We start from the raw sequence: 13,565 nt of genomic DNA, 5'->3' as shown, positions 1-13,565 counted from the left end.
CATGTAGTGCAAGTTTGACAAGAATGAGGCAATTTCAGAGATTTGAAAAAGGAGGGGGTGGGTAAAGGAAAAGTAGAATTAAATTACAGATGGTATCCTAAAAATAACACATAACAAAAAGGTAATTAAAATAATTCTTGAAGGCTTGACTATTACCAGTTATTTTTTAACTGCAATCTGAAATTTAAAATTGACATTATTTTGAACTCTTACCCAAGACAGTTCTAATAATGTTAAATCTGAATTTAGATCACTAAAACTTGCTATTAGACAGTCTTGCAATAACAGATGCTTGTTATTCTTTTCTTCCTCCATCTTCCATTTCTTTCACTTTGTATCTTTTCATAAAATACAAGGTTACCACAGGAAAACTAAGTGACAGTAAGGCAAGGGCTACATTTTATGCCTCTGGGGTCCTTAAGGCTGGGTTAAGGCTAATAGCCCCTGCTACAATATTATGGCATTAGTACTGCTTGTTTGAAACATTAAAAAAATCCAGTTCAAATGGTGCAAACTCATTGCAAGGCTGCAAATCCAAAAATGTGTTCTCATTTCCACATTAGAACCAACAATAAGAGGCAGTCAAGAACTCCCCCTTCCTTTAGTGCAGCTTCTTTCTGCTTCATAACAGCTCTTTAAATATGGCCCGTGGGTGATGACTATTTGAGAGATCAACAGTGAACCACAGCTGGGTTTTCTCTTTTCTAAGAAAACCAATAAACAATTAGCAGAGGTACTTGTTCACTTACTTGACTTGCCTTAGACAAAGTCTTCGGCTGTGGAAACACTTCTGGTTCTTTGTTTTGTTGTACAGTCTAAATTAAAAAAAAAAAAAAAGAAAAAGGAAATTGTTAATTTTATACTTTTAAATAAGGTACAGGCTCCACTTCCACAGCATCACCCCTGGCAACCCCTGGCCTGTGACCTTCTGTCCCTTCTCAGATCAGCAGCTCTGAGCAGTCTGTTTATGACACAAGTACAGGTGAATTCTTTAGGACCCACTCACCACCCACTAAAAGCACTAGTTTGAAAAACCTCCTCCTCTACAGACAGGTCTGTCACTGGTAGCAGATGCTAATGATATAGAACTAATGGAACTGAATGTCTAACTTGGCAATTCAATCAATATGACACAGTGGAAGTCCTTCATTATTTCTAAAAGGCTACTATACAACAGCACGTTTCCAAGGGAAAAATACACATAGTCTAAAAACAGCCTAAAACTTCAGGGATATCAGAATACCTGAAGGGGAGGGATTATCTTGCTGTTCAAGGCTGATGGCTTAGTGTGAGATTCTTTGAAGCTCTCTGGTGTTGCAAGTTGGCCAACCGAGGCAGAGATGTTCGGTGTTAAGGACGTTTTAGTGAGAGACTGCTGTTGCATTTGGTCATGCTGGGGGGTCAACCTGAGTTTCTGGAGAAGATCAACACTTGTATGAGATGGATTTGAGACAGTTCCCGTGTTGGTTGTTGTCAAGGGTGCTATGAGCTGGCTTTGGCCAGCCATTAGGTTTTGTGGAGCGTGGTTCCCCTCAGACGGCGGCTGATTCACCAGTGGGGATATGGGCTTGGCAGCTTGCTGCATAACTTGCATTATACTGTTGCTTTGTTTTAGGCCAGGAAGCATCTGAGCAGGGGCAGCTTCCATTGTCGAGGCTGAATTAAGAACAGGGCTTAAACGAACTGAATAGCTTGAAACATTTTTTATATCAGGCTGGGAAACTGAAGCTGGAGGCATTAGCATAGGTGTTAAACAGTCCTGCTGATTGGCACTGGTTTTAACGCCTGGACTTTCTGATTTCCCGAGGGATTGTTGCATTACTGGTGACTGGTCAAAGGAAAAAGGCAAAAGCAAACTGTGCTGCTCTCTGGCAGATGCATCTGTCTGCAGCTTCTCCATTCTCTCTGCGTTGGGATACGGAGCAGTGGGCTGTTCCTTTTGTACAGAGGTTCCAAACAGTTCCTCCAAAGTCAGATGCTTCTGCCTTGACTGAAATGGCTAAAAAGAAGGGAAAAAGAAGTTTTAAGCTTAGAAATATAGACAGCAACTCCCAGGGTCTATTACAAATTCAAGAAAACTACAAGAGACAACTAGGTCAAATGCATGTAAAATCAAGTGTGCCCTATTTACAGGAATTTTGAAATTAATTTAATTTACAAGGAACATCCTGGATATGGATGCTTTTTCTTTACAGCCTTCCTGGGACAGACTGCACTAGCAGTAAGGAAGGGGGAAGGCTATGGACTGTGTCATGAACATGGCACCTGCCATCATCCATCAGCCAGAACTACACAAGGCATTCTGGGGGGATGTGGGGAAAAACAGACATGTTGAACAAAATCCTCACTGAATTTATGAAGTTGGAAATAATGAAATGGCCTAAAAGATGGGAAAGGAACACAGAAAATAGAAGCTACACAACTGAACTAGCAATACATGCCTAGACAGTTTTCCTCACCCTTTTCATTAACAATGCAATAGATGTCACAACAGGTAAAAGAATCTGTATACACCTAAACATATGTGTATATACCTCCTTGAAAAGTGTGTATATACATGTAGACAGTTACATCTACCAGTCCTTTAAGTCTCTCCCAAAAATATGCATCTAGTTACACCACTGACATTGTTAGAAAAATGATTTTAAGGATATCATCTTCTTAATATTTTACTGAAAATATTTTAAAATGTATTTTACTAAAGAGAAAAGAAACAACTATTAATACCACCCATAATCTCAAAATTTTCCTTTCTTTCCTTTTTTTTTTTGAGGTTGCACAGGACTAGAAGTTATGTAAAACAGCTGGACTGAAATACAACATTCTGTTCAGAAGCCTGAATGGCCTGCAGCACAATTCCAGTGTATTCTGATGGTATGTCTAAACAAAGACACTACTTCACAATGACAACTACTGTACCATGACATTGCTCTGCTGGCTCCAATTTTCCCAGCACAGATAACAGCAGTGAAGCCATGGCAATACAGGTGCCTAAAAAAACCTTGGGCTTGAAATCACACTCACTTTTGCCCTTGTTACTCACCTCTACTGCCATTGTTACTCATTTTTAGCCAGCTTCTAGTCAGGCACACTTTCATTTTGCAGCTGAGACATTCTATAGTTTATAAACCTTGTTAATTATGTTAGGAATTTTTTCCTAGAAAGTTGTTCTTACTTTCCTCCACTGGTATTACTGTTCCAGAGACCTGTGCTTCAACTATTAAGATTCCATTAAGAGAAAAATCACTGTTCCAGATCATTTCAAACTCTGCTTTTGACTTCAGTATGATTAATTGACTAACTTTCCTTTATTAATACATTACAACAGTCAAGTAATCAACTGACATCTCTGCCATGCTCTTGAGCCAACTCAGACCAGCCCCCTTACATGGATAGTCTCAAACATGAAGTTAGTTTCCAGCATGAAGTACAAACCCCACCTTTTGCCTTTGTCCACCTCTGGCTGAAGTATACTTTGAGCATATCATCAACTCAGTGTGTCATGAAGACAGATCAACAGGGGTTGCAAAAAGGCAACATGACCACTTTATTTGATAGGAACAGAGTGCAGGTGCAACTGCTGCTGCTCAAAGGGTTTCTCCAGAAATCATTTCAGGTAAGTTAAACTTTACAGTAGGACCTCTGACTGCCAATTCAGGGTTCAGTATCAGTGTTCTGGTTCAGTTTTGCTGATTGCTGGCACGAAAGCATTGCATGATACAACTGATTTTAATTTTGAATGGCCAAGATACAACACTTCACTTCACAGTATCATAGAGCAGACATTTATTTTTATTCCCAAACATGTGGTATCTTTAGCATGAGATGAAGTTAGTCAATCAACATTCAAGTGTGACATTTTGGAGGGAGTTTAGGAATCTCACCATACTTAGCATATGCACACTATTTTTTAGGCATCTGTTTCAATTAGATGAAAAATGTATTTTTATAGTTGAAATGGAATGTCTTTCCAGTAGTCTTCCAGTTGTCCACATTATTAAAAATGTGGTTCAGCACCAACACAACTGTGATATATTCAAAGCCAGTTAACTGGCTTTACAGAATTATCATTTATGCTACCCAAGTAATTTTTTCCAGTATCTCTGCAGCTAATATTTTAAATAGCTCAACAGAATTAAAATTCTGACATTTTACATGTTCTATAAATCGACTTTCCCTTTAATTAATCCAGAGCAATTTGTTAGAATCTTATCTTTCCAGTTTTTCCTTTACTAGTTATTTGATTCCTGTTCCCCAATTCCATGTGCTGTCAGGTGGAGCACTTCAGCTGATTTTGTACAGTCTATATGGAATGACCCAAAAGAAAATATCTGCTTTTAAAGCAAAGCCTCAGGCAACTCTGCTGCCAGGGGTCACTCCAGCACTTATGCTGACCCAAAAGCAGAGGTGCTGTGATAGCGAATATCCCAGCAAACTCCCCACCCCTTACTTTAATTCATTAACTGTTCCTACCCCATCCCCTAAAACAGATTCCTGCTGCCCATACCCCAGCCTTAACTGCACTAGAAACTACTACTACTCCAAACTAAGTATTGTGTTTAAAAGTACTAAGTGCAAGGTTGCCCACGTTTTCATAGGGCACTTCACTTCTCCAACACGGTGGTTTATTGCATCACGAACACACCAGTGAACTACGGCAGGGAACTAAAGCTCCTCTCCTCTGTGGGGCATCTTCTGAGGAGCACCAGCACTGCCCCTCCCGTGCCCACTGGGTGGCACTGCAAGCAGGCCCAAGGCACTTCGTGTCTTACTTACTGCAGAATTTACTTTTTTTCCTAAATTTATCTCTAAAATGTCTTGTATGAAGCTACAGCTTTTTGTGCAGGATGGTAACTGTAACTTCGAAGGCAGCACAGACAAGCCTTAAGGTCTGAGACATGAGAACTCAGGGCTTTGAGCTCATGTGTGAAAGGCTGCAACATTATGTCCACCTGACTGATTCACTGCAATACTGTGGCACAGGCCAGTTTTTCTTGCTTCCTGTCTCTCAAGTCATCCTGCACATTACCACAGTCTGACTTCTTCCAGAATTCAAGCTGGCCCATTTAAACATACTTGGATATTCACAGCAGTGTGGACATTTCCTCATATTTTTAAAATGCTAAGTCAAAAGACAGAATTTAGGATCCTAAAAGTCTTCAAACTCATTAGTTTATTCGTGATAATACATTCAGCAGAAAACACTGCAGGCATTCTACCAAACAAACCAACTTTAGTACTGAAACAAAGTTCTAAATGGGGAAAAAAAAAAAGAGCCCTTCATTTAGGGTTGGATGAAACATACCTGCTCTTGCACTTGTAATGAAGGCTTTTGTTCTGAAGGCTCTGTGCTTTCTGGCTTTGGAGGATTTGAATTTTGTTGCATTCCACAACTTGATACAATACTTAAGTCACTGATCTGATTCTGAGGGGGCAAAAAAAAAAATTAATATAAATACATAGGTTTAAAATCTGCATTTACCCACTATAAAATCCTGTTTACATGGCACTTGGACTGAAATACAGATGTACAAAGCAATGATTCTTGTGAGACACTGTCAAATTCACAAATTTTAGGAAATAAAAATCCTACCAAGACATCCAGAATCTGCTATGTAGTCATAAAGCTCTTACTCTTTATTATTGTATAAAAAACCCCAAACCAAAACACGACTGGTTTTATACGTTTTCACCAAGAAAGAAAACTACATATTAAAGAAAAGGTGGGCTTTTCACATCCTGTGTCTGCATTAGCTCCTAATGAGGAAGTTTGCTGCACTTCTTTAAATCAAGAACCCAATCTAGGAACTGCTTAGAAAAAAAAATCCTGATGGAAATCACTCCAAGTGGCTGAAAGAGAGCTTGTCACCATCTTATTTCCACCAGGTTTAACCAAACATGTACATATATTTTCAGGTGGTAATTTAATTTTCTGTGAACAAGACAAAAACAGACAAGCAAGTTGCACTATAACAGGCAGTATGTTTACAGATTGAGTTGACTTTCATCTTTAATAAATATATACATAAACAACTACAGAAACTGTATTACAGTTTACATCACCACTGAAAAACCCCAATCTGTAAAACAATCCAGCTTTCAGTGGATAAACTACACCTTATGCACATGATATAGCTCAGCACTGGACAACACACAATGATTGCCCTGGTCACTTACAGCAGTAAAATACAGGTTAAACTTTTTAGCAACAGATTAAAAATCAATCTGAGCTTTATTCTTTTGTTTTCAAATTCTAATTGAAAGCAATAAATACAAAATCAAGATGATATATTGTGATTTAGGGAGAGAGGCGAGAAGCAAATTGTCCCATCTTTCGTTTAGCCACCAACTTGAAGGTCAAAACTCTTTGTGCCTGAAATGCTGGAGGCCTTCTAGTTACAAAATCAGGAAAGGCAGTGTTCTTTTCACTAGAGGATGAGCTGCAGTATGTTTCCATGCTCATACTGAAATACACACCCAAACCACACTATAAAAAGCATCCATTCACTTCATTAAAAAAAAAAATTTCAGAGTTCATTCATTTTCACATATGGGCTTGATGTAGTGTGTACTTGAAGGATTAAGCTGATTTGGAATCCTAGATTAAATCACTCAGACCTTCATAAATCTCTTTTTCACTCCCTCTGCCCCCTTCTCATGCTGACACTCTGCCAATCTCATGTGGGCTGCACACAAGGATTACTGTATGATCCATCTGGAATGTACCAGGCAGATAAGTACTTTCTGCTCCTAAATACAAATTCATGTGTAATTACCAAGTGCCATAACATTCCTTAAAAAGGAAAAATTAAGACAGGAAAGGTCTCTCAAGAAGCCATGCTCCAAACGAGTTGGTTTCTTTATCATGTTAAGGTTGGCACACCTTGGCTACAAGGAGTTCCAGAGTTAACGTGCCAGAGGTTTGCTGTTAAAGCTGAGGTGGTCAACAAAACATTCTCCAAAGAAGCTTGTTTGAAACATGACCAACATTGTTCAATTCTGCTTATCTGGCAACTGCTACACAACTACAGTCACAGAGGGCTATGATGGGATCATGTTGAACAGATCCAGCTTGCAGTTCATGTCACACAAAAAGGAAATGAAGTCACTATTGCAGTTTCACCAGCGTTCTACAAGCATCAAGACATAATCACACACACATAAAACAACAAGAAATCAACCCCCCTAATTTTGAAGTAACTCTACTGTAACCTATGCCCTGCATATTTCCCTGTTGTATTACTGATACCACAGACATTGACCGTCCACTAAAAATAATCTGCACATACCCATTGCCTCTTTAACAGAATTTTACTTGTCCATGATTCTTGTAACTTTTTTTCTAGCTTTTCAGTAGTCTCAATGAAAAAGATCTGAAAATTAGAAGACAACGTGGAATATCCCAAGTCTCCATAAGCCATCTGTTGGAAATGTGTATTAACCAATATTGCTTCATCACATCCTAAGAGGGCACCAAAACAGGTGTTCTTGTGGTGGGGTTTTTTTTCCTCCTTTCCAAAACTACTTCAGTTTCTTCAAATCTGTCTAAATTGATACACCATTGAAAGATGAACCATTCAGGTTTCGACGTTTCCTTCTGCGATCTCACAAAAGGTGCTACTTCCACAATGCTGGCCTTCACACAAAGACCTCCCCAAACAGCACTGATGCACACACAATCAGAATTATTTTTTTAATCTGTATTTTAAAGCATTGAAAAAAGACAGGCTTTTTCTTGGACATTAATATCTAGCCTGGGTCAAAGATATTGGATTGTTTGTCACATTCACTGGCCATCAAGCTACATGAGACAGTGACAAGATAAATTGGTTCATACAAGGCTTAATCCACATGCTTATTCCTTTCTCCTCATCCCACATTGTACTGTAACCACCTAGAATCCCACAAAGCCTCGAATCCCAAGTGCTTAAAGGAACTCTGCTGCACAAGCAACTTCTGGAAGGAATCAAGCACTGCACTAATGTGCCCCCCCTTCTGCCACCAAGAACCTACAGCACAGCTCTGCAATGAAATACTCACACGTGGCTTTACTACTGCACATTCCTGTATCATTGTACTTGGGAAGAGGAGTGTTCAGAATCTTTGTTTCCTTTTTAGGATCTCCCACACACTACCTTTATATTCATCCTGCAGTATGAATTTGGTCCTCACAACTATATAAAGTAATTCTTTCCTAAGGGAACTAACATGCTTCACTATGTAATCTTGTGAATTTAGCACTGGCAAAAGATAACAGACTTTTCCTTCCAAAATGAGTTAATTTATTAAAAGCACAGACACAGTAGACAGGACAGAAGTAGTAAATTGGGTAACAGAAAGACAGGGGCACAGTATTGTTACATTTAGTCTACAACTATTAAAAATGTGTTTCTTAGAGCCTACAGATGTACTGAATGACTCAATCTGTAATATCACAAGACATCTTTTGAGACTAAGAAGAGACAGATGCTGTTGGGCAATTTTTATTTGCTATTCCCAGAGACAAAATTTTCTCACAGCAGGAGAAATCACTGTAAAATGGGCCTATCAAGCTACACTTCAAGTTGGATCACATGATCAGTATTCAATCCATCTTGCCTGAAAGCAGAGACTGTTTCCTAGTACAGTGTACCTGAGGGAGGGAACAAGACATCAGTCTGAAAACAAGGCTGCTGGAACATGGCAGAGACAGCCCACCCTTTAAACAAAGCACAGCTGATGTGCTAAAAACTAGTTTCCTGAAAAGAGACATTTACTTACTCGTTCATATTCATCCTTGGCTTTACTGAGCATTTCCAGGATGTCAATGGGCCTGTTTTCATTGCAGCCATTGGTTCTGCTGGGACTTTTTCTGTCCTGGGAAACTTGCTGTGATCTCTGAGCTTCTTGTTCAACCACTCTGTAACAGGAAAGGAGAAACAGCACTTAAAAATTTTATCTAGAGTTAACATCTTGCAAAAAGCAGTATAGAAAAAGGTACTCTCAGCATACTAACACATTTCTTCTGCCTGAATAAAAATGTAACACTCATCTGACCAAAGTTACTCAGGATTTCATCTGCTACAAGGTTTATACAAGTCAAATTGTCAAATGGTCTGTAGGATTTATCTCCAACTCAGAGAGCACTAGGCTGTCTCTCTCACACAGTTTGCCTACAGTAAATGCCACTTCTATAAAACTCTCCTGTTTAGACATTTTTATAATAAAATACATGGACATCCAAACATGTGATATACAAAGAACATGGGTTATAGTGTAGGTTAAGATACATTGTTTTACTCTTCCTCACATGCATTTTTTCCATATTTAGCCAAATCAAGCTGTATTATTCAGCAGAATCTATTACCAAACAGTTCTAATGTAGGATGAGGCTGAGCATTATACAACAAAACTAAGACAGTGGGAAAGAAGAGAGTTGGCTCACACCAGATGTCTCTGGAGTCAGTCTGCAAGGAGATGCAGAGCAAGTGACTCCTCACAGCCCCATCCAAGACTCTGGAGAGAACAGCAAACCATTTTCTTCCGGAGCTGCCCTGTAGTCATTCCAGTTACCTGCAGGCTGGAAACACGGTGTTCCTGCCAGCCTCTGGTGCCTACAGTTCACTCACCACTTCTATTCCACTCCTACTTGCCTCAAGTATCCAAAACTTCAATTCAAAAGATAGTTAAGGTACGCAGGAAGATGATGTGTACGTGGCACATTTCATTAATAAAAGGAAAGGCAGCACATACTCCTAATCCATATGCAGTTCACAAGATATACATGGCTGTGCAACGCGCTAGAGCTTATCCTCTTGAAATAAACACACACCAGCCTGTAATCCCTTCTTTTTTAAGCCTGCATTAATCAAATATGTTAAGAAAAAACAAGCACTGTAAACAGGGCAGAGCTCTGGAGCTGGCATGTCACTTGAGAACTTGCATGCTGTGGAACTGATGGCTGATGGGGGAGCCAAGAGGTGCCGTCACAACAATCACAGGCAGTGTCAATCATTCCAGCCTCCAGTTTCTTTGGGTCAGTTAGGATTCAGGACAAACTCTAGATTTTGTAGACTGTAATTATTTATATGCACCTCTATGTTGATATTTCTGAGGAAAGAAATAGTTTCAAGTCTTGGAAGTTTCTTCCCAGTTTTCTAACAACCAAGCCCCTTTACTTCACTGGAGTTTAGTTGTGTTTATTTGAAAAAGGGTTAGATCTGGCTTTTAACAATTCAGTGTTGCTTTCAGAATTTTTAATGACACAAGCTGGTTATTTAACCAGCTTCTGGTTATTAGTACAGCTTTCTCTGCAAGCAGCAGACACCTAGAAAGGTAACTCACAGTAGGGGGGCCAATCTACACCCTGGCAATTTCCAAGAACTGCAGCATGTGCTCGTTTGGATGGAGCAGCTCAACACTCCACAAGTGTTTCTATGGTGACACCCTGAGAGAACATTTTGTTCACGCATCCCACATGGTCACCCAGTCCTGACTTAGAACCTGTCTAAACTCACTCCAGAACTAAGGATGAGAAAGAGCAACGTACAAAAAAAAAAATCACAATACTTGGCTGTGTTTTTAAGTGTTAGTATAATTGTATGAGAAAAAAGAAATACTTCAGTTAAAGGAAAAATTCTGGACAACTGAGGTCACATGAGTGCTGCCTGATAGGGAAGCAAAGGCTTCACTCGAGACTCTCTGTCTGCTCTTAACTACTTGGCCCAGGTTTCAATGAAACATCCTCCAGTGAAAACAGTACTAGTTGGTCTCATATTAAAACATCTTCAAGGAGTACATCCATTTCACAGAAATGTTTCACAAATATTTCTGAAAAACATTTCATAATATTTTTCTCTTGTTCATTATGAAGTGTTTGTTACCTTTTTAAAATTTATTTTTTTTGTTGAAGAATAACAGTTTATTTTCTCATGTAGATAATTGTGTGGTAGCTCCAACTCCATCCTGTCTTGTGCAGGTTACATTTAGATGGTGGTGATGACTAAATGTGAAACTGCATCCCCAGAACTCTGAGATCTCTCCCAGTTCTAGCCTGCTGCCTGTATCTCAGAAGCCACTTTGAGTTGAAACAGGGTAAAACAAGCTTATCAACAAAGCTAAAAATACCTCCCCCTCCCTGATTTATCAGTCAGAATGCAATAGATTCACAAATATTTGAAACCCCCCAGTTTCTGTCCTACTTCTTCTAGAAAGCTTATCCCTCAATCAATCATCCTGACTTAACTAGAGCCAAGTTAATTGTTTCTGAAGTCAGGAGCTTGACGACTGCCATAAAATGTTTTCATTTCAGAAAATTCTAGAATTCTTTGGAAAAAAAAGAACAAAAAGTTCTGTAAATTGAATACCTTTCCTGGGAAAAAATAGCCAACTAATGCAAATGTGTACACTGAGCACGCTCTGTGTGCAATCCAGGATTAAATCTTTTTCAAGCAAGGCCTGCTGTTTCTTTCCATTATATTGGATAGTGGAAGAGGCACACATTCCTTCAGGGACACAGGAGCTGCTGTGACAGTTTGTTGAAGAATATCTGCAGTTAAAGCCTTGAAAACATACCTGGCACAACCTCACAAAAGGGCAGGGGGCAGGGAGAGAGTGAGAAGTGACGTCTGTGATTACAAAGCAAACACTAATTTGCTTTTCTTTTGAAAGATAAGCCACCAAAATATAAATGGATGGCCTGCAATCTTGTTAACTCAGTCTGGCACAATAAGGTCAAGTCAAACAGCAGGGAAGAGAATGCAAATCTCCTTGAAACCTTTTATGGTTATGTTTTTAAAGTGCTGAGGTACTATAAAGGCAGTACTCCTTCCTATCAGTGATTAAGAAAAACTCACCTTAACACAAGGGTATAAATCTAAATTTCCACTCCAGACAAAGACAAAAAAACTGTGAAAAAAAATTAATACCCTTGGAAGAAAATGTAAATATTGCAATCCAGCAAAAAGGATAAATGTGCTTTATGGACTGTTATGCTATGGCTGGACTGGTCTGTTACCTGATACTTCTAAAGATTCCTGAGGTATCTGTAGCCACGGTTGGTGCTACAGTGGCCAGACTCGTTTAACACCAGATGGACTCAAGGTTTGCTCTGTGCCACTTAGAGCTGCACTGCAGCTGTGCATGACAGAACAGCAACATGGCAGAGTTTGAAGGGTTCAGCTTTCTCTCCCACTTCAAACATGAATCATGGCTGTAAATTAAAAGGTGCATTAAACAAAGAAACCCATGCCCTTCTGATGCTCTGTTTATAAAGAGGAGAGGCAAGCGAGGTTTTGTTATTTGTTTTGGTAACAATATCCAAAGAGTCTGTTTCACCCAATGTTTTCCATTAACTCCTTATATTTGGAGAAGCCAAGTAACAGCAAAAAGTTCAACCCAACTGGGAAGAAAAAAACAAAAGCAGGAAATGGGAACTGTAGGGGGTTATCAGGATAAGAAAAAAGAAAAAGATTTTAGAAAGAGATCTTGATATCAAAGTCTGTAATTTATGTTGTCTCACACTGCTTCTGTGTGGAAAAGCCAAAATAACTCACTGCAAGAACTCCAGATTAGGAAATCAGAATTCAGCTGAAAATGTCTACATTGTGACTGGTTTCCATATAATTAAATATTATATATTTCCATAGAATTTTGCAAGCCTTCAAGATGCCCTGACTTGCAAGCCATGTCATGCTGATTAAGGCACACAATAGTTAAGGAAGTTCAGGAAAGTGGTGTGATAGTGAAGGGAAGCAAAGCCAAGAACAAGGGATGAGAAGACACCCTGTGCAGGACATCTACATTGTGCATTTGTGGTGGTGCAACAACCCTGTCTCACAATTCGAGCTCCATCCTAAGGACACTGAAGATTTGTTTTAATTCTGGAAGATTCTACCTAGTTCTCCTGCTATTCTCCCATCTCTTCACTTTAGTCAGGAATAATAACTCTTAAAAAAAACCCCAAACAAACCACAAACTCATACAAGAAACAGCCCACCACAAAACCAACCAAAAAAACCCCAACCATCCTTTATTTCGTTATACTTTCTGTATTAGAAAGTCTTTTGCCAGCATCCCTCTACAAAACAATTTAAAATAATGAACAGTGCTCGTGCATGCTTCCTTTGGAGAATGCCAACTAATACTTAACTGATTCTTCTTATCACTTAACAGAAAATTTTAATCTTGGAGGTTTTTTAAAAACAAAACTATCATTTTCATTACTAAAAAACCTGGTACCAGCAAGAATGTTGTATTTCTCCATATTAGGAGAGTGAGAAAAAAGCAGGCAATTTAACAGGTTCAGATTTTTTTCCTGTATTGCATAAAAGAATTACAGAATAATAAGGTCCCAGTACTTACTTAGCCATGAGTTTTGCTATTCGATGACAGTCATTCTTGTCGTAAAACCAAATACTGTAAATTGACACTAGAAAATAAGAAAAAAAGTGTAAGGCAAAGAAATCAAATGCATAGGAAAAAAGTAAAAAACCAAAGTGAATTAGATCTGCAACGTGAATTACCATCAATTTCCACTCAAATATTGTGTGTGACCAAGGACTATAAAATAATCAGAAATAGCACCT

At 38.9% G+C, this 13,565-nt stretch overlaps 1 protein-coding gene and 1 long non-coding RNA gene across 3 annotated transcripts in view; one reads left to right on the top strand and one right to left on the bottom strand.

The window, feature by feature from the left end:
* DCP1A (decapping mRNA 1A) overlaps window positions 1–13,565 on the bottom strand; it is a 31,946-nt gene that overhangs the window by 7,031 nt on the left and 11,350 nt on the right. For both annotated transcript variants that reach the window (XM_051811567.1, XM_051811566.1), the window contains exons 4-8: window positions 13,342–13,408; window positions 8,761–8,899; window positions 5,306–5,425; window positions 1,244–1,999; window positions 750–815 (exon numbers count right to left, since the gene is read on the bottom strand). In XM_051811567.1, the coding sequence (XP_051667527.1) occupies window positions 750–815; window positions 1,244–1,999; window positions 5,306–5,425; window positions 8,761–8,899; window positions 13,342–13,408 (1,148 nt within the window). The remainder of the gene's footprint in view (window positions 1–749; window positions 816–1,243; window positions 2,000–5,305; window positions 5,426–8,760; window positions 8,900–13,341; window positions 13,409–13,565) is intronic.
* LOC127481837 (uncharacterized) overlaps window positions 1–13,565 on the top strand; it is a 56,522-nt gene that overhangs the window by 36,270 nt on the left and 6,687 nt on the right. Inside the window, exon 5 of the long non-coding RNA XR_007908340.1 lies at window positions 2,774–2,874. This is a non-coding gene — a long non-coding RNA (uncharacterized LOC127481837). The remainder of the gene's footprint in view (window positions 1–2,773; window positions 2,875–13,565) is intronic.

Source organism: Manacus candei, unplaced genomic scaffold, assembly GCF_025592945.1.
Source record: "Manacus candei isolate 608988 ecotype Guabito, Panama unplaced genomic scaffold, ASM2559294v1 h1tg000082l, whole genome shotgun sequence".
Lineage (NCBI taxonomy): Eukaryota > Metazoa > Chordata > Aves > Passeriformes > Pipridae > Manacus > Manacus candei.
The sequence above is the reverse complement of the archived record's forward strand: the minus strand, read 5'-3'. Positions and strand labels throughout refer to the sequence as shown.